A 26,954-nucleotide genomic window follows, 5' to 3' on the forward strand; every position below is an offset into this window, starting at 1 on the left:
AATCCAAAAAACTAAACCAAATAAAAATTAATAAAATGGATTGGGGTAGGTCCACAAAATCCATTTGGAATAAATTCGAATTAAACCTGATAATATAACAGTAATATCATTTGGAATAAATTTATCAATACTTAACATATTATATATGCAACTGTTGAAGTCAAGAAACTATTTTATCAAGATTTTTAATCAAAATATGATGTATTTTTAACTGAAAAAATTAATTGTATTGAAAAGTAAATACTTTGATATCATTCATTCTAACTTGGTTGAAATGATATATCTTTAATTTTCTTTAGTCATATTAGGGTTTATCAAAAGTGCAACATGGTCTTTCTCATTAATTCAGAGGGTAAGATTTTTCTTCAAATTTATTGTTAAATTTTCCCTGGTCATATCAGGGTTATACCAAAAGTGATATCGTGTCTTCACTATTGGTTCGAAGGGTTGGATTTCGTTTAGCCGTATTATATAAGCCCTACGAAAAGTGTTAATGAGTTTCTCCCACTGGCTCAAAATCCGAGATTTTCCCTGGCACGGTCACACTCATATGCCCACGTGCCAGATAGGCCAACCGCCAATTGGGGAGTAAGGTTGCCTCCTAAACCACACACCCCCGCACTCATGTACTTACATACTTTGCTAGGTCAAGCGCCAACTGGGGAGTAAGGCTCCATCTTAAACAAGGAAGTAAGAAGCAAATTCCCCTTTGCTAGGTCTTTGGGTTAGAATTTCAAATAAGTCTGTGCTTTAATCTCTGATACCACTTGTTAAGGCATGTCAAAACTACTATTGAATCGCTTCCACTCAAAAAGTTAGCTTAAGAGATGGGATACTCAACAAGTCCTGAGTATACATAGTTCGCTAAGAAATCAACAAAAATTCATCAACTCTGCACTTGAAACTTTTTTTTGTGGCTGACTTTGATAATTTCGGACTTTATATAAAAACAAAATCAACAAAGTGCATCGTATATGTATAGATAAATTCTCTTAAATTCAGGTATAATATTTTCGCAAAACAAAACAGACAAAATAACAACTTTTGGAGGACCACATCAACCTTAATTATATTTCTCCTCCTTATTCATTTATTATAATGACTGGTTACTCATTAAGTTTAATCATTTCCAGCCTCTGCAACTATCAGGCTAGAGGCATCATTTATTCCATAATAATAACTCGAGCTTTAGCAATACAGGTTGTCTCCAGCATCCACATTGAACTCTCTGCAATAATCAAGATAATAGTTAACTCGAGCCTTGACAGCCGAAGGGTTTCCTCCATTACATTCGGCAGAGTTAAGGGCTTTAATGGTGGCACCAAACCCTTGCTGCAAGTAATACTGAATGTAGTTCACCCAGTACCAGCAGGCAGTTTTGAAGGAAATGAGAGGGTCGGTGGCAACGTATTCAGGATAGGTTAAGGCATCGAATCCGATGTCGTCTCCAGCCGGTCCGTAGTGGTAGTTCCATTGGAGCTGAATCGGCCCTCGCCCGTAGTAGAGCTTTCCGGGCACACAAGGGTACAATGTGTTCGACGAGTCGCAGTAGTCTTTTGATGCACCGTTTGCCTCTTCTATGTAACAAAAATCTACACAGAAAAAATGGTCTTTTAGTATTATCAGTGGGGGTAGACCCGAACCAAGCCCGCTTGGGTTTGAAAGTGGGTTTTGCTCAATTCAATTAAGTTCAAATTTGTTTAGTTTAAATTCAAACCGAATTCAAGTTAAGAGATTCAACTCATTCTGAAACCAAGCCAAACTCGAGCAAGCTGGATAGATAGCTCAATTCGTTTTGAATTTGGCTCGTGAATTAAAAGTTGACTTAGCTCAATTCAATTTGGTTTGAATTTGTTTAACTCAGATTCAAACCAAGGTTGAGTTAGAAAATTTAACTTGTTTTGAAATGAAACCGAACTCAAGTTAGATAGAGTTCAACACAATATGACTTGTGAGCTAAGTATATGACTCGATTCAGTTTGAATTTAATTTGTGACTCAACAATTATTAAAATAATCTTGTTTTATCTATTATTAGATAAGATAATGTCATTTTGTCAATAAATTATGAATTCAAAAACCATAAATCCAAGTTACAAATCCAATGATGGATTTGAATCATAAACTTGAGTTAAACTTAAACTATCATTAATTTTGGCTCAACCAACTTGAGCCAAAAAGTGTTTAGACTTGATTTGATTTGTATTCAACCCTATCCGTACATATTTATATTATTATAAACGTTTATTTTGGTTGAAAGTAGTTTAAAATTGTACTTTGAAAGGGTACTAGACAATGATAGTAAAGAGAAGAATATGTATATCTTACGTCCAGTTTCATAAGTGAAATGTGCGAAGGCAGCTGCAATCTCACGCAAAGAATCATTATACGACCCAACTCTACCGAACATATAATAAGAATCAGTAGCATTCAGAAACGCATCTCTCGTATAAAACTTCTTCCCAGGACACCCGGACCCTGCCTGACTAGTTATATAATCAAAAAACTCATCCGTCACAATGTCTTCTATAGAAAAATTGTTAGGGTGTTGTTTATCATAGCATGGACCTGCCCGGCACCCGGTGCCGCAATAATCCTCGCCAGAGCCGCAGTAACCGTACTGGCTACAGCACAGATCCGATGGACAATGACAGGTGTATGGCCTAGGTGGCGAAGGAGGCGAATACGAATGAGAAGACGGCGTCGTTTCGTTGTTGTAACAAGGCCCTTCTTGGCAGCCAGCGCCACAATAGGAAGAACCGGTGCCACAATAGCCAAATTCACTGCAACACTCGTGTGCTCCGCAGCCACAGTATTGGCTCAGTACACATGTTGGCACAACTCCAACAAGAATCACAACAAGAAAAATAATTTTTAGTAGCCTTTTTCTGATAGTATTCATACTAGAGGCAAACATATGGTGATGGTGAAAAGAAAATTGGAATATTTTGATGATATTTTGGCCCTGGAAAACACCCTAATATATACCTAGGTGGGATGTAACTTAATTAATTTAAACGTGCGAATAAAAAAATGAGTCAAAATCACTATGTAGCCCTATCTTTTTCAGACATTATCAGGACCACATGCAATGTTGGTCGTTAGTCAAAATTTATTCTTATAGACAGATTTCTCTAAGTAGCTAATAATGAAGTTTAAAATGTCTATTATATCCCTATTTCGAAAATTGAAATATATAAATAAATAAATAAATAAAATGATAGTTTGAAGTACGATTGAATAGTGGCGTTAGACACGTTTCGTATATACAAAATATAAGCATATGCCCCCAAAGCTAGTTGGGGTAAGAAAGGATGTAGAATAATTTAGTGAAAAAGTTTGGATTTGAGATTCAGTAACATTATATCAATTATTAGATTTGAAGTTTAACTTACTTGGTGTGATTAGAGTTTTTTGAATGGGCAATTTATTGTATTACTTAGTATAATTATTATGAGTCAATTACTGAAACTAAAATTTCATCTATTTAATATGGGTAGAATTGTTTAAAATGACGGTTTAATTCAAGTAAAGTTTTCTCATCTCTCAAATGAGATTTTTTTTTTTAAATTAGTTGCTGTACTTAAAAATCTAGTAACCTTAAAGTAACGTTTTTTTTTGTTATTAAAGGGGTGCTCTATAGGTTTAAGTAAGGTTGCCTTATCACTGAAGGGGTTGTCTATGATATAGGTTTACACACACACGTGTGTGTGTGTGTGTGTGTGTATATATATATGTATATATAAAATTTAGAATAAAATTTTAATTACTGTTGAAAATAAGATTTTTATAGATTCAAATACTTTACATGGCTAGCATCAATATAACGTAACAATATTGATTGAATAAAAAAGATATTTAGACAATATTTATAAACTAGAATATTCCATCGTGAATGAAAAATATACATGTTTGTTAGATTTCACATTTTCTTTAAATTTTTATTTAAAACAAAAAACTACATAATGAATGTGAAATAAAGATTTATATAAGGCTAATTGGGTACTAACGAAAAAAAAAAAGCAGGAAAATTGAATGATATTTTTCAAGTATTTTCTGGATGGAATGATTAATATGAGATGAGGGAGGTTTTGAATATTAGGAGGTGTTGAGAGAAATTCCATGGCAAGAGGACTGGGGTTCAGTGGTTGGTTGCAGTTGGAGGAAAATGATAGTTGAAGAGAGAAAACTTTGGCAGAAAAAGAAAGAATAAAACAATTAAAAAGTGTTTTATTTGTTTTCAAACGTTTGGTTGATAAGTTGAGAAAAATGGTATTTTGACTTGTCTCTTTTTTTATTGACAGGAAGATCTAAATTATCAAGGAAATATAATTAAGAACAAAGAAAAATCAATTTTGGGATGTGAAAATCACTTTTATATATAACTATTTTATTGGAAAAAAAAATCAAAGGTTATATGCCATTAAAAATTATGTTATATAATGTTATTGAATTGATATTCCGAAACCATATATATTCCTGAAAAGATAATTATAATTTCAAATTTAGTTCATTGTTAGATAATGAAATTATTAAATGTTAATATTAAAAATTACACCAATGATAAGTGTATCAATATTTTAAATGCAATTTAGTATAAGTGATTGAAAATAATAAAATTATGTTGAACACAACACTATTTTATAAGTGGTTTAGCTTGTTGTTTGAGAGTTTATATATACTATTATATTATTTATGTGTTTTAGAAATTCCAAGAACATATCAATATGAGTTAAAAAAAAAAGAACCCCTTTTTACATCCTTATACATTGAGCCTAAATTGTTAAGTATTTTCATTGATGACATTATCCCATTATTGTAAAAGATGATAATGGAGTGAAATATGATCTCATGAAAACAAAAAATGGTAATAATAGGTCGGAAAGACAATGAAAATGGCTAAAATTCATTATTTCCACTATTTTTAGATAAAAAGTGTTTTATCTATATTTTGAATTGATTCATTAATAGATAATGTGTCTAACGTCTTGTGTGTAAACAATATGTCTAGTTATAGATATCTCTTATATACCTAAATGCTTTCTTATTGTTTGTTTAACTAATTACTTACTCATACAAAGGATGCTCGTAATAACATATTCTGAATATTTAAATCGATGATTCGTGAGAAATCAAAATTAGGACTTTGATGATATATGAGTTTGAAATTGATTTGGATATTGCCTACACAGAATGTACAAACGGAGATATTAGGTTCGATGAAGTATTTCTTCATTGTGGTTTAAGGGTTATGACACATTGCTAGATGTTTGACATAGTTATTGAGTTTTCATATATACTTTCGGATTGTCTAAAAAGAAACTCATGACTACTCCACAGTTAACCTAAAGGGTCACACTAATAAATCAAACTTACAAAGAGGGAGAATTAATTATCCGGGGTTGGTAAACACCTTTTCAAGAATAATAAAAATTATATAAAATGTTATATGACAACAAAAATAATATCTTAACAGTTAAAATGTTGTGAGATGAAATTATGTGACTAAATAATAAATATATATATATTTAGTTAGTAAATATGGAAATAGGAAAAAAAGGGTGTTCGAATTATATTGGTATAATACAACAAATAATAAAAACTACGTTTGTAAAAAAATGCTTATAAAATTTTTATACGGGAAAAGTATAGATCATACATATATGAGTTTAATACGATATATCGTTAATAATACGTTTCTAAAAATATGACAATATCATAATAATTTTAGTACTTTTTACGAATCTCCTATTAAAAATCAATATAATAATTCAAATATAAAATATTTAATTAACTATAAACCTAATATAATATAATGCATAATCAAAATTTTTTGTACAATAAGCAATATATCAATCAATTGGAAAAAGCAAATAAATTAGTTAGTTTGGATTTCAGATTTTAGATTAAAGTGAATTTTTATAGAGGCCACAAGAGAAGAAAACACAAAATTACGGCTGAGAAATATGAAAAAAATTTTGTTGAGTTTTTTTTTTTTAAATGACAATGACATTTTCGTAAATAATTGAAAATAGAAGAGACGATTTTGTACTTTAAGTTTAGCCAAAAATTCAAAAATACAGTAAATATAAAATATGGCGTATAATTCACGTTTAATACAAGAAGGGCATAAAATATGTGTTTAATACGTTTTGGGTTTAAAAATTCTTTTGAACATGAATAATATGATAACGTAAATAATACGCGTATTTATTAACTAGGTATTTATGCATGACAAATTTTCAAATCAATATTTTGGTAGGCCAAAAGTAAAATTTTATAAAACTACAACTAAACACTATTATAAAAGAATGAAGTTAGTTTATTCAATAAAAAGTTAGTCCATTTTTAAAAGAAAAACTCTCTCACTAAAGTTGCAAACTCTCTCCCTTTTCTCTTCCATATTTGGCCAAGGTTAGGAAATGTTTGGTGGTGGACTTTCTTTGAAAGTCTTACAAATGGGAGACTCATTTTATTATCTTATACCTATATAAGAGATAAATCAAACGATGAAATGTTTATCATTTCTCTCTTTTATAAATGTGCACTTTGATTATTTCTCTGTTGACATTCGTGTTTGTTTCATGTCTACTCTTTTCATCCAATGTTTCAATTAATTGTTTTCTTATAAATGTAATTATGCTTGATAGTAATTATTATGACTCACATGGTTAAGAGTTATTGATAAATTTGTTGGTAGTCATGGGTTTGTAGTACCTAAAATATCTACACTTACGTTGATAAGACAAGAGGTTTGGTGGGTTAATTTGTATTGGGGACTGTGAGTTGAGTATTTTTGTCGTCCATGACTGGTGCTACAGTTGTGTTAGGCCGTGGAGGAGCGAGAAAGAGCAGAGAACAAGCTGTGACAATTCCAAAAACAAAGGACATGATACCGAAGGATATTTAGAGAACCGAAGAATTAGAGCTCTATTGCACATGATAATGGTGTATTATATTAGTATAATTTTTCATATAGTATATTCTGTATTATTTTATATTATATAATAAGGTTTTTTAAAAATAAAATAATAAAAAATTTTAATTAATACATCATCATTTTAAAAAATATTATAAACACTTTTTAAAATTTAAAATTTTTCACTTATATTTTAATTATATTATTATTTTTTTTAAAAAGATATATCGTAAGATATATATTGTATCATATATTATATCTATTGTATCATATTAAATCAATATACTTTATAATACATATAATTTTTTATCTATATTATATTATATCATATTATAAGATATATATCACATATTATAAGATATTTGTAGTTATGCTATTATACCCATAAGATAAAATAGATGCAATTGCAATTCTGTTTTAAGAAAAATCTTGGTAATAGGAAATTGAAAACAATCAGATCTTTGTAACGGGAAACTGAATACAACCGACAAACTAATTGGCTTTACATAGGGAAGGCACAAGAATGTAACTGGAATACCCTAGTTTAGGAAATTCCCTTATCTTAACAATATTTTGAGTTTATATTTGTATTACACGTTCCCATATGAATAAAAATCGAGTAATATTATATATATAAATAAATTATAAAAAATAATTCATAGAATCTGATGTGATATTTATCTGATTAAATAATATTGAAATATATAAAAAATAAATAACTATATCACTTAATCATAAATTATCATATTAATTTATATAGATAAATTTGTACAGTTAATTTTTATATATAATTTAATTCATAGAAATTATGTTCCTGCTTTAGTGTGCCTAGATGTACAAGTTGAAGTACAAACTAGATGGATCAATTCAAAAACACAAAGAGTGGCTGGTTGCATGAGGTTATATACAACAAGAATGTATCGGTTTCGAATAAACTTTCTTTCTTATATCTAGATTTGATATTATTCATATTGCTTAGTCAGTTCTTGCTCACTACAAATGACAAGATTCTCATTTTGATGTATAATCAACATTTTTAAATGTTTTTTTTAAAAGGAAAAATGTGTGTACAAAACCCTGAGAGGTCGTTTGGTTATAGTTTTTAAAGATTACCTTGGTAATCTATCTTTTATTTTCTTGTTTGGTTTGTCAGTACTAAAAGATTATAGTAATATTCTATTACCAATGCTGACGTGATAGGTAATATAAGTGGTAATCTGATTACCACATTCACTTTAGGTATTTAAAGATTACCAAGGTAATCTTAATTTTATTATAATTTATTAATTTTTTGAGACAAAAATAAATTTATTTTTAATTAATATGACAAATAATATAAAAAATATTTAAAAATAATTATATTCAAGGGCATTTAAGTAAAATAATTTATTAGTAATTTTTTATTACTTTTAACCAAACACAATAATTATTTATACATACCAAATTTTATCAAATATAGTAATAATTTATACCCAATAATCTTTTAAATAATCTATCTTCAATGTAATCTTTCTATTTTGATAATGAAATATTACTTAAATCAAACGCCTTCTTAGGGTTATAAAAGGGGAGAAATGAAGGTCTCGATTGACAAAGTTACTTTATAGTCTCAAGTAAGCCCCAAAGGCTTGGTATGAGAGGATTGATAGGCAGTTCAACAAAAGTAGTTTTTAAAGAGTGCAAGTGAGCCTACTTTATACGTCAAAACAAAAGGATTTTTTAAGTGGATTGATGATTTAATTTATACTCGAAATAGTATTTCTTTGATTTATGATTTCATGAAAATTGTGGTTTTTGAATTTGATATGCCTAACTGGGGATTGATGAGTTATTTTTTGGGTTAGAATTACAACCAAATGAAACTAGAATTTTTATTTCTCAATAAATGTATTTGAAGGATCTTGTCACAATTGATGCATAATCCAATAAGAACAGCTTTTTGGTGTAGAAAATCAGGTGCTGAGATATTTAGCTGGAAATTGTTCCTGTAGTCTTTGGTACTTTAACAATTTTCAATTGGATGGTTTTACGGATAATGATTAGATAAGTTCTCTTAATGATCGAAAGAACACTATGAGATATTTGTTCAAGTTTGGTGCACATCTATTGCTTTAACATTTTTCAAGGCTTAATGCGCGGTTGAAACTTTAACAGTAGGTAAAACAATTTGGTTCAAAAGAATTTTTAAAGATATGCGACAAGAACACAATGAGATTATAACTAGAGGTGTCAATTAGGTTAGGCTGGTCAGTGGCCTAGCCTAAGGTACGAAAAAATAACTTGATTCATAAGTTTTTTTGGGTTGGGCTTTGAGCCTAAACACAAGGCCTTCAAGGCTTGTGGATTGGCTTGAATTGGTACTGTTTGTATGATTAATACAAAAATAAAAAAATTAATTAATTAATAATTATAATATAAAATTTTATTTTTTATTAAATTAATAGACCAATCTGTGTAGAGCCTAATCCTATATATATTAAGCTGGACTATAGACCTTCTAAATTTTGTGGGTTGACCCATTACTATGCGAGTCTTAAGCTTGGTTCAGCCTATGGGCTTGGTTAGCCGTGCCAGAGCCAGTCCGGCCACCAACACCTCCTGCAACATTTTTTATTTTTCCTGATCTATCCACCATTGCAATGGCGAAAATTCATGTTCACCGCAACCAAACAAGACACCATGTTATTTATAAAGTTTAACATGTTTGTAGAATGCAATGAATTAATATGGTTGAATTAAGTTGAAGAATTTTAACCAAATCTAGCCAGTTTTGTCATCACAGAAGTGATGAAACGACCATTCCGAAGATAAAAACTGTCATTCCTTATACTAGGGCTTCAATATAGCAAATCGATTGTTTGTCCCAAGGACAAGTACGACATTCAACATCACCTCATAGGAGAGCATTAAGTACCACTCAATTCCTTCGGAAAATTTTGCCTTTTTTTTGAGAAAAATTAGTGTTATATATTTTGGCATTAAGGGAGACTATGTTGGTAATTAAAGTAAAAATCTATAACAAATAAATATTTAAAGATAATTTTTATACACAATTATTAATTTTCCTCTTTATTTATTATATATATGAACTGGTTTACGCAAGGGGTTTAACCCTTATGTTACCCCTTATGTTTAGTTCAATTTAAAGACATTTATATTGTAATTATATAATTAGTTATTATTTTATTTTTAATTTAAATTTATTAATTATATAATGATGTATAATTTGCATACTTAAAAGTGTATACACATTATTAAAAGCTAGCAATAGAGATCTTCTTTAGGATCTACGCGAAGTTTGTCACAATAATCAAGGTAATAATCAACACGAGCTTGAACATTATCAGGGTTTCCTCCATCACATTCTTTAGGATTAACAGCCCGAATGGTTGCACCAAATCCCTGCTCTAAGTAAGACTGTGCTCGATAGATCCAAAACCAGCATGCTGTTTTAAAGGAAATAAGAGGGTCTGTGGCAACCATGTCTGGATAGGTTAAGCCGTCGAATCCAACATCGTCTCCGGCAGGTCCGTAGTTGTAATTCCATGAAAGCTGAATTGGTCCTCGGCCATAGTAGAGCTTTCCTGGTTCACACGGGTACACGGTATTTGATTCATCGCAGTAATCCTTCGAAGATCCATTTAACTGTTCTATGTAACAAAAATCTGTATAAAATGAGAAGAAAACGTTTTGCTTGTTAGCTTTGAATTGTTAATAAGAGTCTAATAATATTCTATTATTACATTAATTTGCTTTGATTGTGTGATACAAAGAGGTTGGCACTCTATGACACTCACAATTGTCAGAAGCAATCAAATCATTTCCCCACAACATGCATATACATATAATTAAGTATTTGAATTAAATAGACAAATAAATTATACAAACTGAGATGGTAATATGAGATTGAGTGATGTAATTATTTAATTTTTATCACACTTTAATATCATCTAATTAGATTTTTATATAATTTGTTTATATATATAATATTACTCGTTTGAATTAAAGGTGAATTTGATTCAAATCGAACCCAAAAAAGCCAATCTAAGCTCATGTCAAATCTCAAGATCAAATTTGGCTCTCTTAATTGGTAAACAATATTATAAAAAAAAAAAAAAAAATTACAAGAGAAGAAAATGAACAATCATTGACAAAACAAACTTTGGTAAAACAATGCAACAAAGCAGTGGGGTTGAAGCAAAGCCAAATAATGATCTAAGCTCGAGCGGATCCATGCACCCCTAATTTAAACTCCCAAAATTCTTAGGCTAGATGTTCATAAAAATTGAATACCCATATGATAGGTTTTCTATATAAAAATATTTTATTGATTTTTTTTTCTTTCGATGTATACCGTTAAACCATGTATTAATATATTATCTAATGAAATCTTTAATTTAAAAAATAATAAAACTATGCTTACTATAATAGGATAAATTTGGATACTATCAATGATGTATTATTATCGAGTCATATTAAATTATCATGGATTGCTTGAATATTTATAATCAAAACTTTGGAAACTTTGTGAAACATGCGAAAAGAGAGACAGAGTGAAGGAGGAAAAGGGTTCTTACGTACGTCCAGTTTCTAGAGTGAAATGAGCAAAAGCTGCAGCAATTTGACGTTTAGAATCGTCTTCCGAACCAACTCTCCCAAACAAATAGAAAACATCAGTCGCATTTAAAAAAGCATCTCTTGAATAAAAATCCTTCCCAGGGCACCCCGATCCTGCCTGCTTAGCTATATAATTAAAAAATTTCTTTGTCACAATATCCTCTATGGAAACATTGTTAGGGCTTGGTGACGCATAACATGGACCTTCAATACACCCAATGCCACAATAATCCTCACCAGATCCACAGTAACCATATTGGCTGCAGCACAAGTCTTCTGGGCAACGACAAAGTGTTGGCGGTGGTGGCGGCGGTTGCGTTGGCGTAGAAGCATAAGTTGGCGTTGATCCATTATCATCATAACATGGTCCCCCCTGGCAGCCAACGCCACAGTAGGCATAGCCAGTGCCACAGTAGCCGAATTCACTGCAGCACAAGTGTGCTTCACAGCCACAGTATTGAGCCCTTACACACTTCAGGGCAACGCCTAGAAGGAAGACGAGGAGATTAATGGCTACTGTGCTCTTTCTGGTGATCATTGTGAAGTAAAAAAATGGTGAGGATTGAAAGAATGGTGTTGAAATTATGGTGAGGAAGTAATATATTCCATTGCATGGGCTCCAGCTTTGGCCAGGAAAGTAATTGGATTGTCTGTAAAGCTAGTTAATGGTTGATTTTTTGCTCTTGGCTGCAAATTTCATAAGGAAAAATGGATCCTGTGAGCAAAGAAAATCAATTTAAACGTTTACGGGCATTGATTGGTTTCATTATGAGTTGACTATAGGTAATCTTAGGCCAAAATACTTATTCTCACCAAAGGTTCGGTCTATTCCCGAACTCTCACCCTGTAATATTTTAAAAATCTAAATATCTATTTATCATTAAATTTTTATTAAAACTCTTTGTTAACTATTAAGGTAAAAGTGTTTTTTAACTAATAATATTAAAAAATTAAAATTTTATTTTATTTCTCTCTTTTTGTTTAAAAAACTAATAATTTTCTCATCCAAAAGTTTGAAAAATTATTTTCCCCCTTAGCGTTTAATTCCTTTCTTTTCCTTTCCTTCTTTGATGACTGTTCTCTGGCTAACCTCCTATCTATCAGCACTCCCTCTCACCTCCTGGACGAAGATGCAACCACAAATGCGACAAATCAAATTGGCTTCTGCAAAGATCTATTGCTCGACGGATGGTCGTACATTGTCCAGATTAGTCATGCCATAGATCTCGACCACTTCGATTTGTTTCCCGATGGGAAGACACTTAGGAGATGAATTAAAGTGGCTCTAATACCAAGTAAACATCACTACAGAAAAACAAACTTCATCATCAAAATTTAATTAATTATTTCAATATATAATACATATATTTCATTGAAAATTAAACAGTTATATTATTATAATATAGCTAGCAGAAATTTAATGTTGGTTGTGCTGACTTTCTGATACTTTGGGTTTCACCGATCAAAGTTTTCCATTTCTAGTGAATGAGAGGACCTGGAATGTATTAATCCTTGCGGTGTTGCAAGTTTTTCCTATTTCTAAACAGTAGAATTAGTATCCTATATAGAGACACTATTTCCTTTTAATGTAGTAATAATCTGTTTAATAACAGTGTTCAAGGGTTCTCCTTTTTGTTCCTACATTTTTAGAGATTGCGTTTACCTATTTGGACAATTTCTCCTCAAATGTGCCATTGACCTGCATTTAGAACAAGAGAAGCATATTCCAATATCCTTTTGATCTATTTTCTTGTAAGGGTCTAAATAAAAAGTCTGCCACAAAATTAGGTTAATTAGATATATATTTAATATATTCAGCAAACCAGATTTGTCATCTAATTAATCTAGTTTTGTCATCCTTTAAAAGAAGTTTCATAAACAAAGTTAAATACTTTGAATCTGCCCTTAAAGTAAACTTTTGACTGATAATGAATAATCGAAATCTATCAATACATTCATTAGCGGCTAAAACCTCCTTCACATGAGTAGGATAGTTAATTTCTACTGCTGAGAATTTTTCTAATGCATATCGAATAATTCGTTCAATATTATCAGTTCCTTTAACCTGAAGAACTCCTCTCCAGTAATAATCAGAAGCATCACTTTCTATTATCATAGAATCTACATCTTCTGGTAGAGTTAAATATTATAGGTTTTTAGACAAGTCTTTAGTCCGCATTATGTAGTTAGTATCTTCATTGGTCTATTCCAATGGTACCTTTGAACTTACTTTCTTTGTTAATCTGTTTATAACCCTAGCTAGATTCAAGACATATTTCCTCATTTGATTTGCTAGTATAAGAAATTGTTGTAACATGTGTCTTGATTCTAACACATTAGGGAAATCCAACAATTTCTTTGAAATGTGGTTTTGGAGTTGAATGCCTCATTCTCTGAATTCCACTCCTGAGAATTTGACCTTAGTTTGTAATCATTCTATTTTTCTTTTAGATAGAATCATTCCATTTTCAAGGAACCTTTTGGTTACTTGCTATAGATGCTTTATATGATCTTTCCTAGTTTTATAAGCACTAGTATATCATCTACATAAATGATACAAAAATTGGATAAGTCGAAGAAAACCTTATCCATTTTCCTTTGAAATATGGATGACGCTTGTTTTAACCCAAAAGGTAAAACTAGTCATTCATATAATCCATTTGGATGTATAAATGCCATCAAAGGTATACTTTCTTCAAACATTTTGATTTGCCAAAAGCTTGACTTTAAATCAAATTGAGAAAAGATTTTTTCAAAACTAGCTTTATTTAATAAAGCTAATTTGTTAGGTATTTTATAGGCGTCATCTATAGTTTTGTTGTTTAAAATCCTATAGTCGATCACCATAAAAGCAGGCAAAGGGTAAGGACTATTACTTCCTCTTATTAGCCCTTTTGCTAGTAATTCCGGTATTTGCTTCCTAAATTGCTCTTTTATATCAAGAGGGTACCATCAAGAGTCTGTTTTTGCCTTGTTATCTAGATTTATTTTAGTTTCATCTCTACAAATATACTATTCCTTTCCCACAGTTTTAATAGTAATTCATCAAAACAAGGAGAAAACTCTTCTTTAAATCTTTTAATTTCTTTAAGACTTGAATAGTATTCATGACCTTTGACTATTTCAAAGATTTCTTGTTTTCTAAGGTATGCTTTAGAGGATTTTTCTTCATCTTTCAATTTACCTTGAGAAAATCTTTGAAATATCCTTTTATAGGTCATTTTCCTATTTTCTTCTAGCTCAACTTCTGTTATCTACTATTTTTCTTGAGGTTTTATCAAAAACACAATGTGGTCAGTTTCTTGCCTTAGCTTTTTAGGTCTAAAACCATTTCTGACTTTAGCTATTTTAGGCTTTACTATAATAGAAATAGTATATCCTCCAAGAATAATATAGTCATTATCTTGGATAAATGTTCTCACTTCTGCTTGTCCTCGCAGAAATGAGTTTCTAATAATAAAGTCTACCTCTAGGTAGTCTAATCATAAGACTTCCTTTAGGACGAACTTTTTCTTGTTTAAAAGTACTGTTACATTCTGAACAAATTCTATAATCATACTTTGTTTTCCATAGCGACTGTATTCATGATAAGCTGTTTTAATTGTTTTCATAATTCTTGTGGAAAATGGTATCGTCGTGCTATGCATTTTATCACTCTTGTATCTACTAGAATATCTAAAGTATACGGTTCATATTCTAAAAATTTCGGTTCTGCAGTGATACAAGTACCTATTGTGCCTTGTATCAGTGCATTATAATGAACTTTATGATTCATTATCATTCACGTTGATGAACTATCTTCTTCTTCATATACTGGTATTTGTATAGATTTATATCTAACTATCTTCCTTGTAGAAAAGTTCCTCGAAATATGACTTTCAACATCCAAGTTGTCTAATCTTTCTTTCTCTAGTATATTGATCCTTGGTGCAATAGGTCCTACATCTTCTCCTCTTTTAGAAATTGAATTTCTTGGTGAATATACATTCCTTGAAACTAAGTTTCTTGGAGTTAGGGGAGTTATGTTGACCCTATCACCAATTTCCTTAATTTTTAAGTAGTGTAGTAGAAAGTTAACTTTGATAGGAAAAAATTTTTTGATAAAAAGAGGAACTTTGAAATTGGTGAATGCAGTAATAAAAACTTTATGTTAAATGGAGAAATTAAAATTAATGTAATCACCAATAAGAAGGCAAACTCCGAAAGAACTGGAGGAAAACCTAAAAAGGTTGAAACTGTTCAGAGGCAAGATAAAACTATTGCAAAATAGGAAAAGGAAAGGAATAAGCTATAGGAGATGATAAGTAGTATATATAGCTTTGAATTTCCTAAAAACCTTAAGCTAACAGAAGCTAGTAAAGTATTATGGGATGACCTAGAAGCTCAGTGTTGAATAACTATTGCAAAAGGTTTGGGCTAGTAGAGTTTAGTTAACAAATGCGAAAGTTAGCAAAAAGGCTAGTTTGGCTTGAAGCTGATAAGGTGTATTACAGAGAAGAAGAACTCGTGAAAAGATCTATTCTTCGAAGACAATTGCTTTTAAAGACTAGGATATCTAGGGAGATGGCAGATTTCAATATGTCTTATCTGAATCTAATCACCATGGAAACATTAATAGCTCATTGGCAAAAAGAAAAGGCCAAAGGACTATTTCCCACCCAAGGTATGCTGCAATCTCAAGTTTCCACCCTTTATTTTTGATAATATCAAACACCCACCCATGAACAGTTAAAATTAATGGTGGTCAGGATAAAATCGTTATTTTTTCTATAATATTAAAAATAAACTAAAATAGAATCTATTTTTGCCTCTCTAAACTTTAAAAACTAAAATTTTCCCCTAGTCTAAGTCTTAAAAAATGGCAGTTTCACCCTAGGGTTTTGTTTTGAAATCTCTGACAACATCTTCGGCTCCATTGTCGATGATCTCTCCCTCCTAAAACATCATCTCCTTTCGATGATTTCTTTCCTCCCATTTAGATGCCCGATAGGCATCAGAGAAACCGTGAAAGACGAAAAACTTCATCAGGCCCAGACGAAGATGACTGGGAAGACGAAGAATTTCATCTTCCACGACTTCTTTGGCGTCGATCAGACGTCCAAATGGGAGGAAAAAGATCGCCAGAAGGAAAAGATGCTTCGGGAGGGAGAGGCCATCGGCAATGGAGCCGAAGATGCCGCCAGAGATTTCAAAACGAAACCTTAGGGTGAAACTGCCATTGTTTAAAACTTAGGTTGAAGGAAACTTTTAGTTTTTAAAGTTTAGGGAGGCAAAAAGAGATAAAATTTTTAGGGGTTAGGGTTCCATTAATTTAACTATTCATTGGTGGGTATTTGGTGTTATCAAAGATAAAGGGTAGAAACTTGAGATTACAACATACCTGGGTGGGAAATAGTCCTTTGGCCAAAAGAAAAGGTAGATGATCTTCTGGCAGAACTATTTGTTTTTGCAGATAGAGCTATGAAATTACATGTTCCTTGGAAACTCTTTAAAAGAGGAAATTGTGAATAACTCTTAAAAAGAGGTTGGATAGATGCAATGGAAATGAATGCACAAAAAGTGATGATGGACCCTACATACCATACATAGTGAATGAAGCATTATGTGCTTTAGATAGCAAAATACACACCTCCACTTGTGTCATCACTTCATCTATTTAGGAGAACCATAGTATAGATTGATAGTTCAAGAGGATGTCTTGATAGGAAAATATGTACTATAACAAATAGCAAAGAACCTTGATAAAGAGGATTGGTATTGGACCAGAGTTCACATAGGCAAATTATTACAAGTCCAGTCCAAAATTGAAGAACTTCTATGGAGGGATACTACAATTCATAAGGACAAAGGAATTATAGTAACCCTACCAAAAATATACACAAAAGTTCAAGATACTTTGTTTAAAGGGAATCAAGCTTAACTCCAAAAGATAGCTAATATATTTAATATCCATAATATCTCTTGACAAAGCCTGATAGAGACAACAAAAGGAGACTTTTCGACTCATATTAACTCAGAAATTTGAGGCCCAAGTAGAAGCCAAGGCTAAAGCCCAGGCTAAAAGAAGAAAAAAGATTCGATCAACCTTTAAATGATAATATTGTCTATAGATAATATTGTCTAAAGCCCCAAAAAAGAAATAAGATTCGATCAACCTTCAAATGATCAACATGTAAGACGTGACGTGTATCCAATAAGCGGAATACAAATAAGAGGATGAGATATTGCCAACACTTGATGAATCAATGCCTAAGATGCTGTCGACACTCATATACTTTACTTCCATGAAATACATATTATAAAACACGTGGCAGACAGAGACCCCAATGTTTTTATAAAAAGTTTGTATATTTATCATTTTATGTCAGCTAACAGGCCAAGTGTAAAGTTGTATATTTATCATTTTGCGTCGACTGATAAGCCACATGTAAAGTTGTTTATTATTATGTCTACGGATTCAAAACTAAGTAGAATCTAGAATAGTATTATTCTCCTATCTATAAAAAGAGATAGTCAGTTGTAATATGAAAAAGATAAATAAAAGAGGTTTCCTTTCAAAACTTGCGAAATTTGTTCTTTCAAAATATTCTAGAGAATCAAAAGGCAGGATCTCTTATATCTCTTCTAGTTATATTATGATTTATGTATATTACAATAATATAATTGTTTACTTTTCAATGAAATATATGCATGATATATTGAAAATGATTAATTAAATTTTGATGATGAAGTTTGTTTGTTCGTAATGATGTGTACTTCGACAGATCTAGATGAATTGTGATGGATCTTTGACAAAGCCATTTTGATTCGTTGTGTTTGTGGTTGCGTCTTCGTGCGGGAGGCAGGAGGGAGCATCGATAGATGGGAGGTTGGCTGGAGAACAATTACTGGAAAAGGAAAAGAAATGAATGAAACCCTATAGGAAAACAATATAACTTTTCAAACTTTTTGGTGGAAAAAAAATTATTAGTTTTTTAAACTAAAGAGGGAAATGAGATAAAATTTTAGTTTTTCACTATTATTGATTAAATGACATTTTTATTCTTGTAGTTGGCTGTAACTTTTAACATAAGTTAGATGACGAGTGAATATTTAAGTTTTTGAAAGTTTATGGATTAAAGTTTGAGAATTAACTAAACCTTGGGTAGAAACAACTCTTTTGGCCTTAATTTTATTACAAACTTGCTTGTTGTATCATATTTTAGGTGAACATGTACTTAGACTAAACATCACTTAAATTTCAATCTACACCAAAAAAAAAAAAAAATGGTGAAGTGGTCTAATTGGAACTTGCTTAGTCACAAACTAAATTTTTTTATTATTAAAATTACATGCACCTAATTTTGAATATTCAATTAGTTGTCTAAATGATGTGTCATAAAGTGATTGAATAATTTTAAATTAAAGATAAAGTAACACTTACTTACATAATGATATATTATCTGGATATCTAATTAAATATAAAAAATAGGTATAGATAACATTGTTCTTTCTTTATTTTTTATTTTTAACTTGTTGTGCTCAATTTATTTTTTTTATTAACTAAGAGAAAAAAATGAAATAAAATTTTAATTTTTTTAATATTATTAATTAAATGATATTTTTACTTACGTAGTTAATAGCAAATTTTACAGAAATTAGATAACGGATGAATAGTTGAATTTTTAAAACTTTACAAATAGAATTTGAAAATAGATCAAATCTTAGACATGAATAAGTCTTTTGGCCTTAATTTTATTATGAAGTTGTTTGTTGTATCATATTTTACATGAACACTTAATTAGATTAAACATCACTTAAATTTCAACCTACAAATTTAAAAAAAAAAAGGGCAAATTTTATGAAGGATATGCCTGAAATTTTCGATTATTGGTTTCATATTTAGAGATAAGGAAATGGGGAAGCGGTCCACTGGATAGCCCCATCTTGGAAATTGGTACTTATTTCGTGAAAAACCAAATTTCATTATCAAGAAAATTCACACATATAATTTTAAATATTTAATTTGATGTTTAAATAATATATTATAATATAATTAAATAATTTTAAATTAAAAATAAAATAACATACAACTATATAATAACATATTATTTAAACATTTAATTAGACATTAAAAAATAAATTAAATAATACTACTTTTTTTTATTTTCTTTTATTAGTTTGTATTTTCTAAGAAGCATACATGCATTAGTCCATCAATCGATTCATTTAACTTATTCTATCAAGGTTTCAAGAAATGATTAAGTAATTTCTATTGATACATAATAATATCATTATTTGAAATTTCATAGGTAGAAATACTACATCAAAACAAGGGAAAAAAAATCATTTTTTTAAAGGGTAGCAAGATTTCTTTCTGCCATCAATGGAGCAGTGGTCCAGAGAATTTTCTCTAAATTGCCTTACTTTTCTAAGCTTGTTCTTATCAATTAAGAAATATGCATGCACATTATGTTTGTATTAGGATTCTTCACCATCACTGTTGACAGCTATCTACTACCTGTTTTTGATAAAACAACATCATTTCACTATAAAAGAACATTTTACATCTTTTTAATTTAAAATTAAAGAACGGGGTTTGAACATGTTCAACTTCTTCCTCTAAGTATAAAAACTAATCTAATTGTTTAGAATGATCAATCATGTGATTGTTTAAGAAAGTTTATATAGTCAAAATTGACTTTGACGAAAATTCCTCTATCCTCAACAATTTCTTATCTCTAATGGACCTCTTATTGGGATTTGAATCCAAATAAAATTCCAACCATCTGTTGGGGAAAAAGAATGAATGGATTTTATAGGATTTTCAAAATACTCTTTGATTTCTTTCGAAAGCAAATGCTTATTCATCTATCTTTCACATTTTGTGAATAGCTGAGATAGTGAGGAATATCCATAAAGGCATTTAGAGAATCGGTGATTCTATCTCTGTTTATTCTGTTTGAAGAAAGGAAGAAAAATTTGAATTCAGTATTATTCAGAAAAACCGATCTCCTCTCTATTACATTTTCTTTAGGGATAAGCTTCATCCAGAGAGGTTGAAATTCTTCACCATTAAACTTGAACTTAGAATCAAGCATGCCTGCAAAAGTAATGGTCCCAATAACTTTTCGCAGATAATTTCAGAATGGCTTTGCTCTCATCCTCGCAGCTCACAGAAATCCATGTGTCATAAAATCTTTCATCAGTGTCTGTTCTAGAAGAAAATATGTAAATAAACAATAATACTTCATATGGCAAGCAAAAGGTACATAAGGGATTCCTTTGAGCCATATCAAGTACATTTGACTTAACTACTAGGTTGGATTCAAGGTTTTTACCTATTTAGTGTGATAAATCTATTTAACTTAAGTAAAAATTTATTTTTATCATAAAAAAGGCTAAAAAACTTATTCTCACATAAAGTATAGTAAAATAGTAAAATTTCACCCTTTAACTTAAAAAAAACCTAAATACTCACTCACAAGTTAATTTTCATTAAAAATTTTAATTATGGTTAGGAGTTAAACTATTATTTATTAAAAAATTTAAAAATTAAAAGTTTTATCATATTTTCCTCTATAAGTTTAAAAATCTCACAATTTCTCTTCAAAATTAAGTTTTATAAAGTGACATATTTTCTCTACCTAAGGTTTCAAATTTCGTCGATCACTTTCTAGTGAACAACGGTTGATATCTCTCTTTCTCAGTGATGTCTCTCTCTCCAACTTATGACATCTGGATTCAATGAAATTCAGACGAAGTTCATCATCCAGATGATTCGGCTTCATTTGGATGACGACGCATCCAAATGAAGAGTCATCATCTAGACGATGACGACTCCTCATCTGGATGATCATTATTATCCAAACGAAGCCGATTCATTTGGATAGTGAATGTCCACTCTTCATTTGGATTTCATCAAATCTAGATGTCATCTGTAGGAGGGAAAACACCGGAGGAAAAGACATCATCAGGAAGGAGAGATATCAACCATTATTCTTTGAAAAATCACCTACAAAATTTGAAACCCTAGATAGGGAGAAAATGTTATTTTTTACAACTTAATTTTAAGAAGATATTGTTAGTTTTCCAAATCAATGAGGTAAAATGATATAAACTTTTATTTTTAATTATTATTGTTAAATGAAGATTTTATCCTTAACTTTAACTGAAAATTTTAACAGAAATTGGTTTATAGATGAGTATTTAGGTTTCTAAAAGTTAGAGAATAAAACTTTGGAATTTTCCTATGCCTTGGGTGAGAATAAGTCTTTTGGCCTAAAAAACACTTTCATGTAAAACTCGGCCTTTTCACCTTTTTGTTGTACTCAATTTATACCTAATTAGGTCAGTTCAACAAACAAGTGGTATTAATAGATATAAACAAACTGAAATATTATCATGTGATATATTAATTTTGAATTAGAAATAAGATAACCAATTATATCACTTAAAAATATAATCACATATCAGTATATTTATACATTTAATCACTGTAAGTGGTTTCTTTTTCTGGGTTTGTTTAGTCAGGTGGAAAGATGAAACTCCTATGGTTAATCAATATAATTTTCCCGAGGCATAACCGAATGAAATTTTTTTATTTTTTTAAGAACCAATGCGAATAAAATTCTTGGCAGGAATTTCAAGGATTTTCCAAGCAGATTCATAGTTTTCCTGAAAATGTGGTGTGAATCAAGGAAGATATTATGACTTCTGTGATAACTAACTCCACCCGGAATTCTAAGTCAGCATTATGGAAGAGCTGTGATTGGCTAGGGCTTGACAGTTTATTCAGTTAACTAGCAGGTTTTGTCTTTGTATTTTCATCTTATCTCAATCTTCGGTGTCTCTCAGAAATATCAAACCCGCATTAATCAGTCAAATACTTGAATATATAAGCTATCTGATCTACGGAATGCACATACTTGAACTGATCAACCTTATAAATGCGTCAAAACTGACAAAGATCAAACTGATCAAGCAGTTCCTGATTGTTGAGTGGAAGTTATCTGATGATGCATTTAACATCTTTTCAACATGACACGTCACCACCAAAGTGTAGATAACTCACGTCACCTACAAACATGTTGCTATACAACACGAATATGCAAGTTCCTACCATGAAGCAGCGGGTAGGGCAACTCTTTCAAGTGAGAAGAGATTTAGTTCGTTTGATCATGATCATACATCCACCGATAAGGTATCAAGTCGCCAAAATATGTAATTGGGCATAATCATCACCATACCAATCAGATGGGCCTTTGATATCATGTCATCTTCGTTGACGACTCTCTCCCATTTCAAACACAATCCTTTCAAGACAGGAGAGTCTCTCCCACCAATAGAGCTGAACTGATCTCTCTCATTTGACAACAACCATTTGACAGGAGTCTCTCCCACAAATATTTGACAACAACCAACAACCCCGTTTAATGAGCTTTATGTTACAATCCTGAATGTTTCTCATGTCTATTGTGACAACATTGGAACAACATATCGCTCTCACAATCCAGTTTTCTTATGTCATATGAAGCACATCAAGGTAAATTGGCACCAACTGTTGAGCAAGCAACTTAGTGTTATTCATGTTTATTGAATTGATTAACTTGCTAACTCACTCACCAAGGCCTTAACTCATTCACAACGCAAACATCAGTCTATCAAGATTGGTCTCATTAATCTTACGCCGATCTTGCGGAGGCATGATAAGCTCAATGGTTTACCACCATAAATTCTTCTAAGATCACTACTATATATTGCCTTCTTACTTCATTCCACTTATAGGTCGTATAATCTCTCAATTAGACTTTATTGATTTCTTTCTTGGCAAATATTGTATATAAATTCATAGTCTATTTATAAAGAAATTCTACCTTTTTTCCAACAATTTTGATTACCTTACACTGTGAATTAGAGGTCTTGTTAAAAAGATTATTGCTACAAGAAAATACATTGTCTACTCTCATGTATTTATTAGTCAAGTTATGTATTTGTTAGTCAAGTTAGTACTGACCTACTAGTTGTTATAGTGACACTTGAAAAAACTTTTACTGTGATGAATATTATCGGTGTTTTTAAAACTGAACAGGTTGTCAACCAGTTAGTTACCTCATTAATTTACAGTTTGATGAGTTTGACTAACTAGTTTCAATTTAAGCTATTGTAATTGAATGGATGATCATAAAGGTTGAATTAACATTTTACAATATTATACAATTATTTAATTAATTAATTTAAGTGTTATTTATCAAACAATTCTCAAATTTACCGCTATAAATGACCACTATGATTTCAAATTTGTTTATTTATACTGATAATTTATTACACAACATAATAGTACAAATAATTCAGATAAACTAAATTTAATTTATCATAAGTTCTTAACTCCAAATATGAATAGCACAAACCCATCAACATTTAGAATCAAATATGTGCAAAAATTCTCATAATAAAGTATTACTCACATTCGACTCTTGAGAGGTAAGAAGCATGCATTCACTTTTGGAGAGAAGTTTGATTCTAATTCTAAAGTTTTAAAACTTTTAAGTTTTTAATTTTAATATTAAATTAAATAGTACATAAACCATCAAGTTGGATGAAATCACCTTACTTGGGTTTAAACAATTTTCCTGGCCAATTGATTTTTATTGGGTTTGACCAACTAAAAGGTTGGTCAACAATTAAACAAAAACCAGATTGGATTAAAGATCGGTTTCCAATTACACCAGTTGAATTAATCGATCTGATCAAATTTTAATAACATTGAATATTATCAAAAGTTTGTTACATAACCAAAGAGGGGATCAAATATTAATGATTATTTAGTAACTTTAATGAGAGATATATTTGTAAGTATTTACAATGACACCATCATGCGATAATTTCAAAATAAGAAAAATAAAAGAGAATTATTGTAATATACTTGTGATACTCTACTGAATTTTGCAATATTATTATTTACTTAAAATATTTTTATTTTTTATTTAGTTATTTATTCAAAAATGATATATTCATACACAATTTTTTATTGTATCCCTCACAAAAATTTTGTACTCTATCACCTTTTTGTTTGGGTAACTTGTGACCCTATTCGTATTGATTGATCAGGTAAATTTGGGATACAATATATAGATCCAGAATTATTAACTAGACATTTTGTCACTTTTGTCTAATGTATAATGATCCATAATTCTAGATCATAAAAGAGTTGATAATCTAGCACTTGACAGGATAATATGACCCTTAGATTAACCATGGAATTCCATTAAAGATGATTAGGCAAATTCGAGTTACCTTATAGTTTTTTTCTCAAACAAATTTTTTACATTTTGAAATTTAAAATTAATAAATATAACTTTAGAGGACGACAACTCAGTTTTAAAACTTTGAAGTAGTTGGTTATATACTCTTTCTAGCTTAATTAATCGTTAGAAGTTATCCACTAATTTCGGTGATTACCCACTAACATTAATTATTCTTTCTTTTCATGTGATACGTGGAATGGGTTCCTTCTGCTTTATCACCTTTTAGTTAAGAGGATTACCTTATTTTAACTTTTGATTGTGCTTTGGTTCGATTAGCCTTTAAAAAATAATTTCCTTTAAAGATAAGCAATTCTTATGTAAAGATTACTTGCGTAGCATTTTGTTCTCATCTTCAACTTCATTCTCTTGTACTTATCCGCAGATTCGCTTCTTTTTGTTGTTGTCTCGCTAACCTTTTCCCTATGTTTTGATTTAGCAATTTGTTTAATTATAATGCTTAAATTGTTTCTTTATGGGGCAAGACCAGGCCGTATTGTGGCCCCCTCTCCTTGATTAAAATATACAACAAAAATAAATTAAACTATTGATTGAAACGGAATTTGGATCTGTTAAGCATGTAAGCCTGAATTAAAAAAGAACAGCGGAAGGATTTGGAGTTGAAAAATTCAAAGGAAGCGAGAGTTGATTACTGTTGAGGTGTTGTACAAGAGAAAGGAGTAGGGTTGCAATCCGGCTCTCCAAACCAATCCAATAGAAATGGGGTTTGGGATAATTAAAATTCTCACAATGAAAGACAGAGTGAAGATGAAGATAGATTATGTATCCCTTAATCCCTTAAATACTAAATTAAACTTGTAATTTTTGAATTATTATAAATATATCTTAACACCTAATAAGTATTCGGTCATTTTTTAACACGGAGATTTTTCCTTTACAAGATAAAGATTCGCCATCATCTTTATATCGTGAATATTGTAGAGAAAGGGAGAGGTCTCCTTTACAGGACATGGATGAAAATTAGGGCATCAACCTTTCACTCTCTGTTGTTGTTCCTAGAAAGGAATTAAATAATGGAATGCAATATAATTCAGTTGTGTGCAACAAGGTGTTAGTAACGAAGCTTGAGCAAAGGCACAAGTTGGTGTCTAAAACGGTGAGTTTTATTTACAAATAAAAACACCATTCCATTAACGAGGTCACAAGCGAGGGTTTTAATTAAATAATTGAAAGAGTTCTTCATTTCATATTAGGGTTTTCAAACCTTTTTCATTTGTAACAATAAATATTAATCGATACGAACAAATTATTGTGTTATTATGTAGTTAGGTAATCTAATTATTTATTTATCTCTAATTTAAAATTAGACATAACAATTTATTTATATTTGGTCATACTATAAATATTAATTTAGAAGTATTAATAAATTAATATGTTTAGAATCCCTTTTCTTGTAAAAAAAAAAAATTTATATTGATTTTCGTACAAAATTACTTGTGCAAAGTCAGAAATCTCCCAAATATTTATTTTAAAGGGGATGAAGAATTGGTTGAAGTAGAACGCCTTCTAGGCTCAACTGACTATTCCAAAGTATACTCAATAATCAATGAAAATGCATATATTCTTCCTTAATTTGTAAGACTTGCTTCTGAAATTAATGAATGATAAATTAAAGTCAAAAAAATAGGTTCATTTATTTATATATATTTTCAAATAGAAAATTGATTGCCCCGTTAATTTTGACTTTCCCTTCATGTCAATATTCTAATATTCAATAAATTAGAGGGTGCTAGCTCCTTTAGTCCTTCAAAGAAAAAACTAAAATAAAAATCTTAACTACAAAGTTGAGAATAAATGCTCAATTCAAAAGTTTGACATAATTAAAATTTTAAAATGAATTATTTTTACTATGTGATATCATTATGATATCGCGTTGACCTAGTGATTGAATAGTTCAATCAAGTTGGTCCGATGAATAAAATAAATTTGAATTAAAACCCATTAGATCTAGTTTTAGTTTTTAATTAAATTGATTAATTTAATCCAAGTTTTAAAACAAGAGCTGAAGGTTATTATGTGATATTGTCATAGTGTCAGCATGATAGTCGGATTGATCTGTGTAGTGATTGAATCTTGATTCAATATTATTGATATTATTCAACCTTAAGTTAATTC

At 30.3% G+C, this 26,954-nt stretch overlaps 1 protein-coding gene across 1 annotated transcript; it reads right to left on the reverse strand.

Moving 5' to 3' along the window:
- Window positions 1–977: 977 nt before the first annotated feature.
- On the reverse strand, window positions 978–12,098 carry LOC123220865. The gene is made up of 5 exons (XM_044643452.1): window positions 11,500–12,098; window positions 10,185–10,583; window positions 6,810–6,862; window positions 2,328–2,964; window positions 978–1,592 (listed from the first exon to the last, which is right to left on the reverse strand). Exons 1-5 carry the CDS (start codon window positions 12,071–12,073, stop codon window positions 1,189–1,191), a joined length of 2,067 nt encoding a protein of 688 aa, XP_044499387.1. The 5' UTR covers window positions 12,074–12,098; the 3' UTR covers window positions 978–1,188.
- Window positions 12,099–26,954: the final 14,856 nt, after the last annotated feature.

The sequence above is a fragment of the Mangifera indica genome, chromosome 7 (genome assembly GCF_011075055.1).
Source record: "Mangifera indica cultivar Alphonso chromosome 7, CATAS_Mindica_2.1, whole genome shotgun sequence".
In the NCBI taxonomy this organism is placed as follows: Eukaryota; Viridiplantae; Streptophyta; class Magnoliopsida; order Sapindales; family Anacardiaceae; genus Mangifera; species Mangifera indica.

What these genes read in the sequence shown, in the direction of transcription:
- LOC123220865 (XM_044643452.1), bottom strand. Translation starts at nt 12,073, where the DNA reads ATGATCACCAGAAAGAGCACAGTAGCCATTAATCTCCTCGTCTTCCTT. An exon ending in CTAACACAACTGTAGCACCA is followed by an intron (nt 2,965 to 6,809) that starts GTCATGGACGAC and finishes GGTGTTTTCCAG; the next exon opens with GGCCAAAATATCATCAAAAT. An exon ending in TTTCACTTATGAAACTGGAC is followed by an intron (nt 1,593 to 2,327) that starts GTAAGATATACA and finishes TTTTCTGTGTAG; the next exon opens with ATTTTTGTTACATAGAAGAG.